At 36.1% G+C, this 18,071-nt stretch overlaps 1 protein-coding gene across 1 annotated transcript in view; it reads left to right on the forward strand.

Annotated features, from left to right (window-relative positions):
* The window catches only part of SYNE1 (spectrin repeat containing nuclear envelope protein 1), a 429,497-nt gene that overhangs the window by 162,792 nt on the left and 248,634 nt on the right, over positions 1 to 18,071 (forward strand). Inside the window, 5 exon segments of the mRNA XM_042446890.1 lie at positions 7,038 to 7,196; positions 8,202 to 8,384; positions 9,651 to 9,752; positions 12,652 to 12,855; positions 14,190 to 14,397. Of these exon segments, the coding sequence (XP_042302824.1) occupies positions 7,038 to 7,196; positions 8,202 to 8,384; positions 9,651 to 9,752; positions 12,652 to 12,855; positions 14,190 to 14,397 (856 nt within the window).

An 18,071-nucleotide genomic window follows, 5' to 3' on the forward strand; every position in this document is an offset into this window, starting at 1 on the left:
ATAATAATAATAATAATAATAATAATAATAATAATAATAATAATAATAATTTATTTATAGACCGCCCAATCATGAAGAATCAGGGCGGTTTACAACAGTAAAGAAAATACATAACAAATAACAATAGCAATCAAAATAACATAGCAAATCACAATAGCAATAAATAGCAAACAGTAAATGGCAATTCACAACAATAAAAATACATAGCAATTAAAATGGCAAAACAGGTACAATAGAAAATTAATCCCCAGTCTCAGCCCCCCCATCCCAGTCCTGAAAAATAATATTAAACACAATACACAATTCAAGAGCATTATAATCTAAAACCACAAAAGGGGGGGAATAGTGCTCTCCGTTCTACACACCCCTGAGTGGTTACTAAAGCCTAGGTGTAAAAAGGGCACAAAGAGCTGCCTCACAGCCCGGCGTTTAGCCAGTGGGTGGTATAGAAGGGAAGGGGAACAGTTTAGGGCCTGTCATCGCTCCACCCTCCAGAGTCCAAGGGCTGCGGCAGGCTGGAGCCCAGGTGGAAAAGGGTGCAGGAGCCCAGGGGGGGAACACACCGCTCTTCAAGCCTCCCAAAGTCAGCTGTGGCTCCATTCCCAAGGGGGGCATCTCCTACAGTCATCTATACTGCCACTGCTCCACTGGTTTGGGATAGGAAGGGAAGCAGGTCTTAAAGCTTCCACTCAGCTCCCTCCTTCACCTGCGCTGCCACTGCTCCACTGGATTGGGAGAGGAAGGGAAGCAGGAAAATGGAAAATGGTAGGATCCTTGAATAGAAAAAGGAGGTTTGACACATCAAAACATCCATTCAAGAAGATGGGAAACACAAGATTTCAGAACTTTTTTTAAAGTCATTTGTTTTTTTTAAAAAAGACCCGGAGGAACATGCTGGGAAAAAATCTGTGCTGAAAATGATATATTTTTACACATGCACTATGTGCTTTGGGCATTTCCTTGCACCAAAATGTTGCTTTATACAAAAGCTGTGGAAGGATTGTATAAATGAATTTTTCACAATAAAAAACCAGTACGAAAAATAATTTGGAACACATGCAAACATTCATTTAATATTTCCATGCAGATGAAAAAATGGAATTATCCACTCTTTAATGTAAGAATCAAAGAAATGAAAATTTACATCCTTGATCCTATGGATGTCTAGTACGTACCATATCGTTTGTCATATTCTAAGTTTAAAATTATAACATATTGGAGAAAGACAGTCAGTGACCCTAGGAGGTTAACTGATAAAATACAAAATTATAAGTGTTCCTTTAATTTTGGACTGAGTATATATTTGTGAATTTTATATAGAGGTGGAAACTTACCAAGATTCTGATTGTTACTGTACTTAAAGAATATTTGTGACAAAGTTAGGTCAGGTCCTAAATATCGCCATTAGCCTCTTGATTCTGACTCCCTATTATTATTCTTTTGTTTAAAGGAAAGGGAAAGGTATTGGGTTTTTGAAAAATAAAGAAATAGTAAGATAGAATGACAACTAGAAGCCAGACTCAAAAAGCTGCTCAACAGGCCCAGAACCCAAGAAAACTTTCAACAGATCTATCTAAAAGCTCTGATATGAATCAATTAATTTTAGAAAAATTGGAGAGTTTGTCCAATAACTTGTCCGCCAATTTGGCAAAGGAAATGAGCAATTTTAAAAGGGAAATTAAACAAGAAATTCGAGCAGATTTAAGAGAAATAAACGAAAAAGTGGACACATTAATTGCTGACAATCAAAAAATTAAACAAAGAGTTGAAATTGTGGAATTTAGGACTGAAAAATTGGAGACTGATTTTGCAAAATTACTATTAAAAAAAGAAGAAGAATTAGACGAGAAAGCTGCATGGGAACAAAGATTGAGAGAAAAATGTGTTAAAATTAGAGGGTTGATGGAAGAAAAGAATGAAAATTTAGAACGAAAATTGATACCAGAAATTGCGAAATTTTTAAATAAAGACCCAGTATTTTTTGATGATGAGGTGGACAAGATTTATCGAATAAACTCTCTAATAGCTAAACAGAAAGGCCTTGCAAGGGACGTGGCGATTTATTTTGTCAAGAAAAGAACGAGGGATCTCTTTCTGGCCAAGCATAATGAAACACCGTTCTCTTATAAAAATCAAGACTTAAAAATTTTGAAGGATATCCCGGGAAGAATATTAAAAAAAAGGAAGGATTACACAGCGCTGACCTTATTTTTGAGAAGAGAAGACATCCCGTACCGTTGGGAGTTGCCGGAGGGACTCACATTCTGGTGGAACAATAAAAGAACGAAGATTTCTTCACCGGAACAAAGTAGAGCATTCTTGAGGAAAGCTACAGAAAGGAGCAAGGAACAGAAGAAAGAAGAAAGAAGTCAGACGAAAAGTGATAAAGGAAGGAAGACTCCGCAAGAAGGTGAAGGAAGTGATAATTTAGTGGTAGAATTAAGAGGTAGTGAAGAGGAAGAAACCACACCAGAAGAGGAGGAACCTGAAGGCGACCCACAGAAGGATCCAAGTGTAGATTTGGACTGGCAGGACTTATTGAGGGAAGAAGAAAGAATAAGAAGGGAGGAAGAGAAGATTGAAACCGATCCATTGACTGACTGACGGAACGAGAAATTTAAGTTTTGAATTGGATTTCACATAGTGATTTCTAGTTCCTCCTTTTCTTATTTTCTTTCTATTTTTTCTTTATTTCTTTATATCTTAACCAATTTTTGGTCTTAATAAACATTGAATTTTTTATACCCTAAGATAAGTGTGGTCTGTGCAAGGTTTGGGAGATACAGTTTGGATCATGGCAGAATATCTGAAATTATTATCCTGGAACGTCCAAGGATTGAATACACCTCAGAAGAGGAAAAAGATATATCATTATCTACAAAAGCTTAAAATAGATCTTATTTGCCTACAGGAGACCAGAATTAGACAAAAAGATAAAAAATATCTGAGATGTGCAAAATTGGGTCAGGAGTTTATAGCGGCATCAAGAGTTAAAAGAAAAGGGGTGGTAATTTATGTAAATTCGAAATTGGAGGCTAAGGAAATTTTTAGTGACCCAGAAGGACATTTTATTTTAATAGAACTTAAGGAAAGGGACCAAAGAATGTTGGTGGCAGGAGTTTATGGCCCATTAGAAAACAAAAGTAAATTCTATAAAAGACTGAAGGAAAAAATATTGGAAGAAGAATATGACTCATTAGTCATGATGGGGGACTGGAACGGAGTTATTGATCCCATAGTAGATAGGTTTTCAGAAAAAAAGTCAAAAAGCAACAAGGTAAACTCCCAAGGGAATTTTTTGATATGATGGATATCTTGGTGTTAGAGGACTCCTGGAGATGTAAGAATGGGAATAATAAGGATTTTACTTTCTTCTCCACTCCCCATAAGACATGGTCAAGGATCGATATGATCCTAGTATCTTCTCACATGCTATCAAGGGTTCAAAAGGCTGATATACTTCCGAGAGTGTTGTCGGATCATAATCCTGTACAAATTAATTTGCTGGTAGGGCGTAAAGAATTCAATTGGAAACTGAATAATGTGTTGTTAAAAAATGAGGAATTGGTAAAACAACTGAAAATTAATATCAAGAATTACTTTAATGAGAACATGGACAAAGGGACTAATTTACAAGTAGTGTGGGATGCACATAAAGCCGTAATTAGGGGATGGTTAATTAAAAAAGCCGCCAAAATGAAAAGGATTAAAAATGAAAAGTTATCCAAATTGAATGAAGAATTGATGAAAATAGAAAAAAAATTAAAACAAAATCCTAAGAATTTAAATATTTTAAAAGAGGCTAAGAATTTACAAAAACAGATATCTATTAGTTTAGTGGAACAAATGGAAAAGAAAGCAAGATTTGTGAAGCAAAAATTTTTTTGAATCAGCTAATAAACCAGGTAAATTGTTGGCATATCAAATCAGGAAGGAAAGAGCAAAACGTACAATAAAATTGTTGAAGGTTGGAAAGAAATGTATTACGGATCAGAAACAAATCAAAGATAGTTTTTTAGATTACTACAAGGAATTGTTAAAGAAACCACTAGTGAAAAAGAATAAAATTGAGAAATATCTGAATTCGGTAGAAATATCAGAAATCACGGAAGAATATAAGGACACTTTGAATGCAGAGATAACTTCAACGGAAGTAGCGTATGCTATTCAAAAAGGGAAATCAGGCAAAACTCCTGGTCCGGATGGTTTTACAAATGAGTATTTTAAGACCTGTGTGGAATGCCTTAGAGAACCTTTGATACAGGTGATGAATGAGGTTCTAAATGGTAAAATGCCCCAGACATGGTCCCAATCTATAACAATATTAATCCCAAAGGAAGGAAAAGATTTGACTAATGTTAAAAATTATAGGCCTATTGCTTTGCTAAATTCCGATTATAAAATTTTCGTATCTATTTTGGCAGAAAGGTTAAAAAAAGTACTAATTAATTGGATTCATTCAGATCAAAGAGGTTTTCTTCCGGGAAGGATGATAAAAGACAATATTAGGGTTCTATTAAATTTAATTGACATTCATGAAAAAAGGATAGATAAAAAATTGGCAATGTATTTCATTGATGCAGAGAAAGCATTCGATAATATAAATTGGGATTTCATGTTTGGAGTATTAAAAAGGATGGGGATTGGAGAAGAATTCCAAAGAGCAGTCGAAACAATTTATAAAGATCAAACAACGTTTTTGGTAGTTAATGGACAAAGAACCTCTATCTGTGAAATATACAGAGGTGTAAGACAAGGATGTCCTCTCTCCCCTCTTTTGTTTATATTAACGTTAGAAATCTTATTAAGTCAAATAAGACAAGAAAAGTCAATTGAAGGATATAAGCAAGGAGGGGAGGAGTATAAACTAAGGGCATATGCGGATGATTTAGTCCTCCTAATCTCAAATCCGTTAGAAAGTATTGAGACTTTATTAAGAATTATTAAGAGATATGGAAAAGTAGCGGGATATAAAGTAAATATTGAAAAAACCAATATATTGACTTTGAATATGGACAAAGAAGAAAATAAAGAATTACAACATATATCTGGGTTTCAATTGGTTAAAAAGGTGAAATATTTAGGAATCAATTTGACAAATAAAAATAGAGATTTATTCAAAAACAACTATGAGAAAATGTGGAAAAAGAATAAAGAGGATTTGAATAGGTGGAAGAAATTGAATACATCCTGGATGGGGAAAATTGCAATTATCAAAATGGCAGTATTGCCAAAATGTATTTTTTTATTTCAGAACCTTCCGATAATCACTAATGATAAAGTATTTCAAGAATGGGAAAAAGAAATTACTAAGTTTATTTGGAATAATAAAAAGGCGAGAATAAAATTAAAGATCTTACAAGACTCCACAGATAGAGGTGGTTTAGCGGTACCTAATTTGAAATGGTACTACCACGCGAGCGTTTTGGATTGGGTAGCAGATTGGATAAATTTACAGAATGAACGTACAATAAATTTGGAGAAATTTGAATTGAAATTTGGAATTCATGGCTACCTGTTTTATGATAAAATTAAAACGGATAAGAATTTTGATAGCCATATAATTAGAAGAAACATGTTAAAGATCTGGAATAGATACAAGAAGAAATGGTGTACCCAATTACCTCTCTGTGTCTCCCCAAATGAAGCATTGTATAAGAGAGAGATATTAAAAAGAAATTATTGGATAACATATAAGGATATAACCAAACAGCATGGAGAGGAAAGGTTGCTGAAATCACAAGAAGAGTTGATTGAGGAAGGATACTCCTGTAACTGGTTTACATATAGGCAAATTAGAGAACGTTTTTTGGTAGATATAAAGACTAGGGGAATTGGATTAGTGGACAGGGATTTGGAAAAGATACTGATAAACCCAAAGAAAAGAATGTCAAATTTATACAACTTAATTAGAAAATTTGAAATGGAACAAGAAATAGTAAAGGAATATATGGTAAAATGGGCGCAGGATTTAGGGGAACAAATTGATTTGGAAGATTGGGAAAAATTATGGAAAATGAAAATTAAATATTCACCTAGTGTGATATTAAAAGAAAACGTGTATAAAATGTTGTATAGGTGGTATTTGACTCCTTATAAAAAGGCAAAAATGTTTAAAATTAAAAATAATAGATGTTGGAAGTGTAAAACAAAAACAGGCACTTTTTTGCATTGTTGGTGGTGGTGTAAGAAGGTAGAGTCTTTTTGGAAAAGAATTCATATAGAAATTAATAAAATAATAAAGATTAAGGAAAAGGCCGGACCCAGACTGTATCTCTTGAATATGTCAGACAACTTAAACTTAAATAAATCCCAAGACAAATTGCTATATTTTCTCGTGGTGGCTGCAAGAATAACTCTGGCTAAATATTGGAAGAAAGATACGTTCCCGACTGTGGAAGAATGGAGATTGAAGGTTATGGAAATATGTGAGATGGAGAAATTGACTGCTATAGTAGGAAATAAAGTCATGGACAGATTCTATGAAGTATGGAATATGTGGAAAGAATATCTTTGGAATCAGAAAGAGAGTATTATTTTGCAGAATTTTGAAATATAAACATTTCGGATTGATTCTCTTTAGGGAAATAGAGGAGTACGGATTAATGTACCCAGGGAAGAATGATTTATAGTTGACAAGTAGTAGTTTACCCAACACTGATATTTTGTGATAAAGATTCGATGATTGGTTTGAACAAGGATTAGGAATAGTTAGTATAATATAAAGTTAGTTTTTATTAGAAGGTTTGGATAATAGCTCAAGGAAGGGAGGGGTAGGATTGTAAGTTATAGTATATGGATATAGAATTGTAGAAATGATGAGAATAATTCTTTTCTTTTTATTTTTATTTTCAAAAGGATGTTTGTAATGTTAATATGTATATATGTTGTGCTTTTTTTTCAATAAAAAAAAAAAAGAATTTAGTGATGTTTACTTTGCAGTAAGTGTGATTAGAATGGCTACCTAAAAATGATTGGATAGAATGGCTGGTGAGCTTGTATTTAGCTGTCTAACAAGATCATGTTTCTTTGCACAGCATGAAGCAACCAGGAATGAGCTAAATGACAGACAGACAGAGCTTGATGCTTTTAGTAGCAAGGGAAAACACTTGCTAGCAGAGCTGAAGAAGATTCCAAATTGTGACCCCTTGCTGATTAAAACAGATATGGACAGTACTGTGGACAAATGGCTAGATGTAAGCATTTTGTTTGATAAAATCATTTCTTATTGCAGGTCTGAGGAGAAATTTTATAGGGTCTTTCTAACACATAGATATAATGACTCATGTAGCACTTCTCATTTTTTTTCTGGCATGAAACTTTATAGCTAGGAGCCTAATTGAATGAACATGGTGGAAGGACGTTTAGTGAAATATATATTCATTTAAGCACCATTGGAACCTCATATGCTTGCAGTTATGAAGGAAGTGGTAATACAAAATTAAAGGATAGCAGCCTACCCCCTGTATAGTTAACAACTAGTAGAAAAGCCAGAGAGAGACATAACAATCCTATGAGCGGATGGGTTTTCTTTTGCTAGTAAGTCTTGATTCTGAAACCAAATCTGAGTTCTTCAGTCAGTATATCACAGTCATCATTACTTTCAGATTTATTTTTGCCAGTCATTTGTAATTGATCTTGCCCAGATGAAACCCCACATTTGCTAAAATAATCTCCAAACACTGTGATAAAAGAATGTAAGAATTTTGTCTTTGTAGGTCTTACAGTTTCTTCTGGCACTTCTCCCTCCCCCCTCCCCCCAAATTTAGCAAACGTGAGACCATCTGTTCCAGAATGTAAGCTAATTAAATAAAATCCCTTGAGAATAGCGCATATATGAGATAGGGATGCATTAAATGTCATGGTCTTATATTAAAGCGATTGGAATCTTTTTTTGTTTCTGAATTCTAAGAAATTGAGCTATAGTCATAAAAAATTAATTTCCTCTCTCTAGATCTTTGTCTCAACTCTTGAACAAATGGTCATCATTCTTAAGCAATGAAAGAGATAATTTCTCCATACTTCTGTTTCAGATAGGACACAGATGGCATTATCAGGAAGGTGGCTTTTCTTTGTGGGCAACATGAGTAGGAGATTTACTCAATTAGTCAATAACGTAACTGATTAAAACTCATGCAATTAATCAATTGACAGATCTTCAATCATCATATTCCTAATTGTTTTCTTTCATTGCATAACAGGTTTCAGACAAGCTTGAGGACAGCATAGAGAAGCTGAGAGTTAGCGTATCACTGTGGGAGGATGTGCTGACTGTTGGGAATGATATTGACGGGTGGTGCAGTAATTCCACCTCTCAGCTGAATGACATTGTAAACAACTTGACCACCTGCCAGAGAAATGAGACATTCCTAGAAGACTTTCAGGTGCTATATAATATTTCTGTGTGTAGGTCCCTTCCAGGTGGCTTGTTGACTTGTGCCAACATTTTAAACTCCATACAGTTTTCTTAGGCAAGGAATACTCAGAGGTAGTTTGCCACTGCCTACCTCTAAATTATAGCCTGGTATTCCTTGACAGTCCCTCATCTAAGTACTAACCAAGTCTGACCCTTCTTAAAATCCAAGATCAGATGGAATCTGATATCTTAAGAATATTTAAATCCTTATGCACAATAAATACACAGCATTTTAAGGTGTTAAATTGCATCAGTGAACTACAGTGTGAGCAGTGGGGGGAGGTAACCTAACACACAATCATACCCCCCCCCCCAAAAAAAAAACCCTGGACTACAGACCAGTGTGTCACTCACTACAGATCTCTACAGAAAGATCATGGGATTGGGAGTGCCTTTACTTTATTCCATGTTTAATTCTTCGGTAGCAGAATATCTTCCACTGTGAATTTTGAAGGTGAACCCATACATTGAGGTATCCTGGAAGGTGCATGATACATGGCATAGAACAGTGATGGGAAATCTTTTAAAAACCAAGTGCCCAAACTCAAAGGTGTTCTGGCACTGGGTGTTACCCAGTATCAGGGGCAGAACTTCTGGAAGGGGGGGGAGATGGGACTTCTGGGGGCAGGACTTCTGCCTTCCAGGGGCAAAACTCCAGAGAGACCGCTAAAGGCACAGGAGGGTGGGGAAGAGGAGAAATAGACACATGCCTCCATCCTCCTGTCTCTCCATGTGCCCTCCAGAATGGCTTTGCATGCCACAGATGGCATGTGTGCCATAAATTAACACCATGGGCATAGAAACACACTGCATCCCCCTGCAATATATCCGGTATTGTTGACCAGCCAGCACTGTACTGCATTGTCCCAAATGCAGTACAGTCGGCCCTTTTTATACACGGATTTCTTATACATGGATTCAAACATCCACAGTTTGAAAATGTTCAAAAAAGTATAAATTTCAAATATCAAACCTTGATTTTCCATTTTTTATAAGGAACACCATTTTGTTTTATTTAATGGGACTTGAGCATCCACGGATTTTGTTATCCACAGGAGATCTTGAAACCAAACCCCAGCATATAACAAGGGTCCACTGTACTTCATTTTCCTCACATGAGCTAAAGGCAGATGTTACCTCATATGGGAACGCTCGAATAGTGCATTTTATTGATAATGTCATTAAGGTGAACATGCTAAACTAAAATTACATTCTCCCATATACTCTTTTACAGTCTCAAATTAAGCAGAAAGAGCAGGATTTAGAGCAAATCAGTTCAAAAATATCTGAGCTTAAACAGTTGGTTAATACAGAAAACCTTCCTATGAACCTTCAGGTAAGATATAATTTAAGTCCATTATGGCTTGTGTGTGCTGAAAAAGATGCTAGAAGATGCTTTTAAAAATTCATATTCATCCAGTTTCTATTTTTTGAAGCTAGTTCTGAATTAATCACTCAGAAATATTTGTAAATGTTTCAGTTATAAAACTATTTCCAAAGATATTAAGCATAATGTTAAAAAAAAAACATTATCATGCAACCTACTTACTCATTTTAATCCTTAAGCAGAATTTTTTTCCAAGAGTGAAAGGCCTGGTGTGAAATATTTGCTGATAAAGTCAATGACGTGGCCTTGGTATGAAATATTAAATTATTCATTCAAATAATGAACCCAGGCAGTCAGCTGACAGTTTGGGGGGCAAAATGGAGACCATCCAAATAAACAAATATTTTCTGCAGACTCATGGAACTCCTTAAAGTATGCATAAATATAGGGATTTGGCCAATTTGTATGGAAACAATTATAGATCTATGTGGCAAAAAGTGAGTATGGACTTGAAAAAATGGGATAAACTAAATTTATCACTTTCAGGAAGGATCGCGGTGATAAAAATGAACATCCTGCCTAGACTAATCTTTCTGTTTATGAACCTCCCAATTATTACAAATAATGGAATATTTAGAGATTGGAATAAAGAATTGGGAAAGTTTGTGTGGAGAGGCAAAAAGGCCAGGATTAAATGGATAATATTAAAAAAAGAATCTAATAGGGGTGGATGTTCATTACCAGATCTTAAATTGTATTATTATGCGTGTTCTTTGTTATGGCTTCAAAACTGGATCAAATTGGATAAAACTTATATAACAGTTTTAGAGGCGGTCAATTTGAAATATGGATGGCACGCCTATTTAGAATATGGAATGGAAAAAACTGATAAAGAATTTAAAAACCACATAATAAGAAGATCATTAATACAAACATGGAAAGTAATTAAAGAAAAGTTTTATAGTGGGATTCCATTATGGATATCAATTCAAAATGCCTTTTTTAGTGGAGAAGTAAAGAAAGATAAACAACTGTGTTATAAGGAGTTATTAATAATAGATCCTAAGGGAGAAATAAAAATAAGATCAAAGCAAGAATTAGAGACAAGTGGAAAAATGATAAATTGGTTGGAATATTATCAAATCAAATCTAAATGTAAAGAAGATATGAAGAAAGGTGAATTTGAAATTCAACAAAATATTGTAGACAAAATTATATGGGAAAATGATATGGGAAAGGTATCTAAATTGTATAAAATATTGATTCATAGGGAATTAGAGTTGGAAATAGTGATGGAAACAATGATAAAGTGGGTTCAAGAAATTGGACATGTTATACCATTTGAAAATTGGGAAAAAGCATGGATGCAGTCAAATAAATTTACATGCTCCCAAGACTTAAAAGAAAATTATTTAAAAACAGCCAATAGATGGTATTACACCCCACTGAGACTTTCAAAAATATATGGAATACAAGAAAATTTATGTTGGAAATGTCAAATTAAAATAGGGTCCTACTATCACGTGTGGTGGACATGTAAAAAAAATTAAGAAATTCTGGAATAGAATACATGAAGAGATACAAAAGATAATTGATTTAAAATTTCCATGTACTCCGGAATTTTACTTACTTAATATGACCTCGGTATTAGGAACAGAAAAGGAAAAGAAATACTGGAGACTGGTATTGTATTTGATAACATCAGCTCGAATTGTCTTGGCCAGACATTGGAAATTGAAAACAACACCTAATATAGAGGAATGGTTGGAAAAAATAGTGGAAGTGAGAGAATTGGATAAAATAACGGTGTGGAATAGAAAAAAATCAACAGACTATTGGGAAAGAGAATGGCAACCCTTAACAATGTATTTGAATAATTTAGGTGGGGGAAAAATGTAAGAACATATGAGAGGAAAACATAAATGGATAATGGTTAATATTTTGTTATTTGTGTAAGCGAAAGGGAAGGAGATTGGGAAGAAGGGAATAGAAGTTAGAACGGAAGTTCATCAGGAGATGTATGTATGTACAGTTTATAAGAAATGAATTGGTGATGTTAATTTGTATATAATATTGTACATGTGAAAAAGATAAAAACAATTAAAAAATATAGGTATTTGGAAAGTAAAAGGAAATTAGTTGATTATATTGATTGATTGATTGGTTGGTTGGTTGAGTGAGGCTACATAAATACCATAGAACCTTGATGGGCCTCACTCTCCTCCCATTTTCCAACCAAAAGTCTATAAAGGCCTAAAATATTGGGGGGGGGGGGGGGGAATTGGGGGGGGTCCCCCCAAAATTTTTTGCACAAAAAGTCATGAATGTTTTTTTCCCCCACAAACCCTTAAAAAATCCCCCCCCCCCGCCAAAAAAAAAATCTTACTCACAGCAATTGCCTGGCAAATGAGTATTTTGATGTACTGGGTCACCCTTCCTCAATACGGATAAGAAGACTTGTATTTTTTACATCTGTATATATGGCAGCTTCATATGTTTGCATATTATGCTTAATTATTTTCTTGCCTGAGTTGAAAGTCTGTGAGTGAGTGGTAACCACATATTTCAAATCATCTAGTAATAGAGTGGGACCTTCTTATCTGTGGGGGTTCTGTTCTGGATCTCCCCCCGCCCCACTGTGGGTGAAAAAAATGCAGAACTTCAAGTCCTGCAGTTTTCAATGGTGCACAGAAAGGCACCTCTACGTGCCTATTCAGCCATTAGTGGCAATGAGGCAATGCTTAAATCCGCAGATGGCAAGCACACAGCTGGGGAAGGTGTGCTGTATATAGTACTGTTAAACACTACACACAAACACACACAAATGGATATTAGATTTAAATTAGACTGTAATGTTTATACCACTTAATAAAGATGGTCCACATAATGCATCTGTATTTGTTTTTAGTTTTTAGAAGTGGATTTAAGGAAAAAAATAGTGCATGCCAAAGAAATGTGTGAGACAGCAAAAGAAACAATAAAAGATTACAATTCTCAGACATGGCAGTTACATAACTTTGTAACACAAATGGAAAACTGGCTTACCAACATGGAAGAATCACTTTTAAGCTGCACTCATAGCCAGGATCCATCAGGTCTAAGTACAGTCAAGGTAAGTACCAGAAAAACAATATAATATTTTGAATGTTATATTTATTTAATTTTGTTGTGATGGTCATAATAACCAGATAGGAATATATTTGTCTGGAACCCCAGAAAAAAAGATGAGGAGAAATGGAGTCAACACCATTCAGGGAGTTTTGTGAACAAGTTTCCTGTGGAAAATTTATTTCTCTTGAGAGGCTAACTAACTTTTAAGAGAGAGATAAGAAACTAAGTAAAAGCAAAAAAGGAAGAAGTCACAAAACTCAAAAGGCAGGGAGAGGAAAGTGACAAGGTGATCCCCAAAGATGCTAAAAGGGAAAAAAAACCAAATCAAATTACTAACATCTTTTGAGAAGAACAAAGCAAAACAAGAGATCCTCAACACTTTTAAAAGTAATATCATTCAATTGAAAGTACTTTCTGGTTCCCTGTGTGAATTTTTTCAGTTTAGGGCAAAATAATTCTGTGCAGAGAAAGTGCTTTCATCTTAGTGGAACAGCTACTTTATTCAAAATGTTAGTTCTGGTAATGCTTTCTGAAGTGTGTTATACATTTACTATCCCACCCCAAAAAGTCACTTGGGGTTTTACCTCTTGTTGTTGCTGCTTTCCACAGCCAGTAAACTCTATTTCCATTTTTTTCTTCTTTATTTGGGCAAACCTACTCACCTAACATTTCTGTGAAAAGTTAACACCTTGCTTTTCTGTTCCAATACATTTTGAGCTGTCTCAAGCAGAACCAAGCTGCATCATTGTGCCTTACCACAAAAACAAAATACATTCCTACACATGTGCAGAGTGCTTTTCAAAACGTAAAGCTAATTCCATGTTCCAAGCTTTGTAAAATGGGCACAAAGTTGCACATTCATTTCAAGAAACTTCATACATGGTCAGTGACAAGAAGTCAATGAAAGGCAGTGAATATAATTTAGGAATGGTGTTGTACATTGTTACTGAACAGTTGGAACTTGGATGAAGGTGAGGATTATCGCTCACTAAACTGCCGCCGAACTGCTGGCCAACATCAGCCCAGGTCCAAGCTGGGTCTCAGCTCCGCTAGCACTTTTTAGAAATCAGAAGTTTTCCACCTTCTGAAAAGTACTGGTGGAGCACAGCTGGGACCCACTCTGATGGTGGCTGGTGGTTTGGTGGTGATTTAGTGAGCAATAATCCTCACCTTCATCCCACGTCCCCACTCCAGCTTGGGAGGCTTGAACCAGTTTAAAAGGTGAGTGATAAGCTCTTTAGTTTGTTTTTTAATTGCAAATCAGTGTGGCAGCCTTAAGGAATAAATGTCATAAATAATATATATGTTCTATTAATGCATACATTTGTTCTTCAGGGGATACAAAAGGAGCTTCAGCAACAGCAGGGCAATTTTGATTCTGCTCAGGAAACACTTAACAGCCTCTGTCGCAAATATCCATCTGTGGAGCTGGAGACCATTGGGGGCACTGTCACCTCACTGATGAAGAAGTATGAAGCCGTGAATCAGTTAAATTTGAAAACACAAGCTTCGATGCAGGAGTTTCTGGAAAAACACTTCCAACGTGAGTCCTCATGACTGTTAATATGTGAGCCATTCAGACCACAGGAATGTATGAAATTGCTTTGAGCAACCAGCTGGGGTTGGTGAAAGGTTTCCATATAAAACTCCTATTGCCAAAAGCTTGTTTTGACTGCTGCAAACAGCTGGTTTTCAGGGATTCCCAAACTTTTTGAAGCACTTTTGGAATTTTGATGTTTTCAAGACACCACAGCAAATTGTGGATGGGTGGGGAATGACAGATCGCAAAATCTGGAAATGCCATCTAGTTATTATTTATTTATTTTATTATTTATTTATGGTATTTATACCCCACCCTTCAGCCCTAAATGCTATCAGAACGGCTTATTTTCTGTGTGCATGTATTTGTGTGTACACTTTTACCCTCTCTGTATCCTCTTCAGATGCTTGATGTCCCCCCTCCCTCCTTGTCTCCCTCTCCAATTCATTTTCTCCCTCCCTTTCTCTCTCATTCCCTTCCTTCCTTTTTCTCTCTCATTCCTCTCCTCCCTCATTCCAGGCTCTTTGGCAGACTGATTTCGAATCTCTCATATCTCTGCTTCAGTCATCTGCTGTCAAGAACCTCTAGCTGTACCTCCAATTATTTTCCCTCCCCCTCAGATTCTGCTGAGCTCTAGCCTTGTCTGAAGGGCTGAATTTTCATGGTCAAAACTGGTCCTTCATTCCCTTCTCAACACCAATCTGAACTCAGGAATAACCAAACCTTGTAAGATGTGCCTAAAACTACTTGATTACAAGAGAGCAAACATTGCTACTAAAGGTTCTACCATTTCTTTCAAGTGGAATGCCCACCTGACAAGGAACTGAGTTTAAATCTAGGTCAACCATGGTTTTATACAGAGAGAAAGAGAGAGAGAGAATGGGAGAGCAATTACTATATGTGAATTTATTCAAACGGTAATATTTTGACCACACATAAGCCAAGTATAGGCTGAGTCTCCCTTATATGAAATGCTTGGGACTAAACATGTTTTGGATTTCAGAGTATTTCAGATTTTTAAAAAATATTTACATATACATAATGTGATATCTTGGAGACTCCAAAGTCTAAACATGAAATTCATTTATATTTTGTGTATACTTTATACACATATCCTGAAGGTAATTTTTAAGGCAATATTTTTTTAATAATTTTGTGCATGAAACAAACTTTTTGTATATCAAACCATCAGAAAGAAAAGATGTCACTGTCTGAGCCACCCATGCAGACAATTTTGGATTCTGGAATATTTTAGATTTTTGAATTCTGGATAAGGGAGATGCAACCTCTAATGATTTATGTACACTTTAGAGACTAACATAGGATACGTCCCCTTCCAGAGTCCAAAGACACTAAGATGGAAACAAACTCAGTGGATAATCATTGCAACTCCCCAAAGGAACTATAACCCATTTTATAAGTGAAAGTCAACTGAAGTGCATTCAACTAGCCAACCCAGTCTCCCACACTTAGGCTAAAATTATCTGGAACTGACACCTTTTGCATTCACTCTTTTCCTACTCCGATCTGGGCATGTTCCTTCTAATTAGCTGAGACTTTTAATAAATTATTATTATTATTATTATTATTGTAAAATATTTATTTGTATCCTGCCTCTCTCTTTCGAGGATTGACCAACAAGAATGAGCAGTTTGCGTATAACAGCAAACCAATATAACAATTACATAAAGAATAATAAAATATTCCCTAATCTCCTTGACCCTACCTCCTACTCCTAAAATTACAAATAAAACATACAAACTACAATAACAATTCCTATACAACAAATTCCTCACAGTTCCACCAAGTTTACAGCAAAAATTTGGACAAAAGTTTGGCAAATGGACAGATGAGTAATTCTGATTCTTGTTTTAGAGGTCATCCTAGGAAGGCCCGCCAGATGAGATCTGTTTTTATTGCCTTTTTAAAGGCATCCAAAGATGTAATATGGCAGATCTCCTCTGGCAGGTCATTCAAAATTTTTGGAGCGGTAGTTGAAAAGGTCCTCTGGGAAGTCGCCACCAGCCTGGTTTTCTTTGGCTGCAGTAGGTTCTTCCCAGAGGACCTGAGTGTGCAGGAAGGATTGTATGAAAGGAGGCGTTCCTTCAAGTATGCTGGATCCAGGCCATGTAGGGCTCTATAGATAATAACCAACACCTTGTACTGTGCCCGGAAGCTAATAGGCAGCCAGTGTAAAGAGTTCAAAATAGGTGTAATATGGTCATATTTAGATTTACCCACAACCAACTTGGCTGCAATATTTTGGACCAGTTGCAGCTTCTGAACGTAGCACAAGGGTTGCCCCATGTAAAGCATATTACAGAAATCAAGACAAGAGGTTACCAGTGAGTGTACAACCATTTCTAGGTCCCCCCCGTTCCAGGTAGGGTCGCAGCTTGCATATTGGCCAAAGCTTATAACAGGCACTCCTGGCCGTGGCATCAATCTTTTGGTAATAAGCAGGACTTTGGTGTACTGCCAAGACCAATTGTAAAAAAAATAATAACAGATAATGCAAACATGAAAACTATTGCCCTTTCACTCTCTCAGATGCTATATGTTCCTTCACATGTCATCAATTCTAACAAGAGCTAAAAACAATACAAGCCAAAGGGAAGGAACCTGTCATACTGCTTTCTTTTGCATTGCTTTCTCTCATGTCTTAAACTTCAATTACCCATCACTCCTCTCCCACCTTAAAATGGCTCTGAATTTAACTACAGCCCAGAAGCACTGAAAAAAATTATGTTAGTGGGAGCTTTGTCAGAGACCTTCACTTCAATGATTCGAGGTGACCATGGAGGAGGAATTAAAGAGAGAGAAAAACAAGAAAGTGTGTGTGGGGGGGGGGAGGGAGAGATTGATACCCAAAATAAGTCGTTCACTCCCACATAAACCACATCAATATTGCCATTATTGGAAACAGAAAATCATAGTATGTATCAAAGCTGTAAAGAACAGTTATAATTTTTGCAAGAAAATGCTCAACCATTGTGAGAATATTTAAAAATATTTTAAAATATTTCAGGACATGTTTATGGGAGGAAAATGTTTACACCGAAAGTCAACATTTTTTGTGGGGGGGAAAATCCTGGTATGCTTTGTTCAGAACACATTGGCTGAAATCCCATTGCTGACCAACCAGTGAAGAAAGAAACCAGACACAAGAAGTGGGTTTCAAAAGGACCACTTTATTAAGTTACCTATTTAATATTTCTTGGAAGAACTGCAACTAAAGGGGGAGTAGCCTAGTGTGAGAGCTGCAGCAGGTGGTCCTTTCCATAGACCTCCTCTGCAGCTCCACCAGGGTGATGACACCTGAGCCCCAAGAATAACCCACACATTGGGTTAATCTTTGGCCGACCTGCATCAGGAAAGCAAACCCAAACGTCCCTCCCCCAAGTCCCAAGACTTGAAGAGAGGATTTATCTTTCAGGCCAGCCTCAAAGGAGGCCCTTTTCACCACCTTCCCAGTCCCTAGACCAAAAAAGGGGGTTCCAGTGACCACCCTTCCACCAAAATGGTGACCTAGGTGCTCACCATACTCCAAATCTCCCCCCATTATCTGCCATGGATAAGGGGCAAGTGTCTGCTCAGCCTCTATTTCTACCAGTCCAAAAAGAACTTCCCTAATACTTCTTTGCACGTTTCCCAAGAAAAGGTCATTTCCAAGGTCA

This window comes from Sceloporus undulatus, chromosome 1 (genome assembly GCF_019175285.1).
Source record: "Sceloporus undulatus isolate JIND9_A2432 ecotype Alabama chromosome 1, SceUnd_v1.1, whole genome shotgun sequence".
Classification (NCBI taxonomy): domain Eukaryota; kingdom Metazoa; phylum Chordata; class Lepidosauria; order Squamata; family Phrynosomatidae; genus Sceloporus; species Sceloporus undulatus.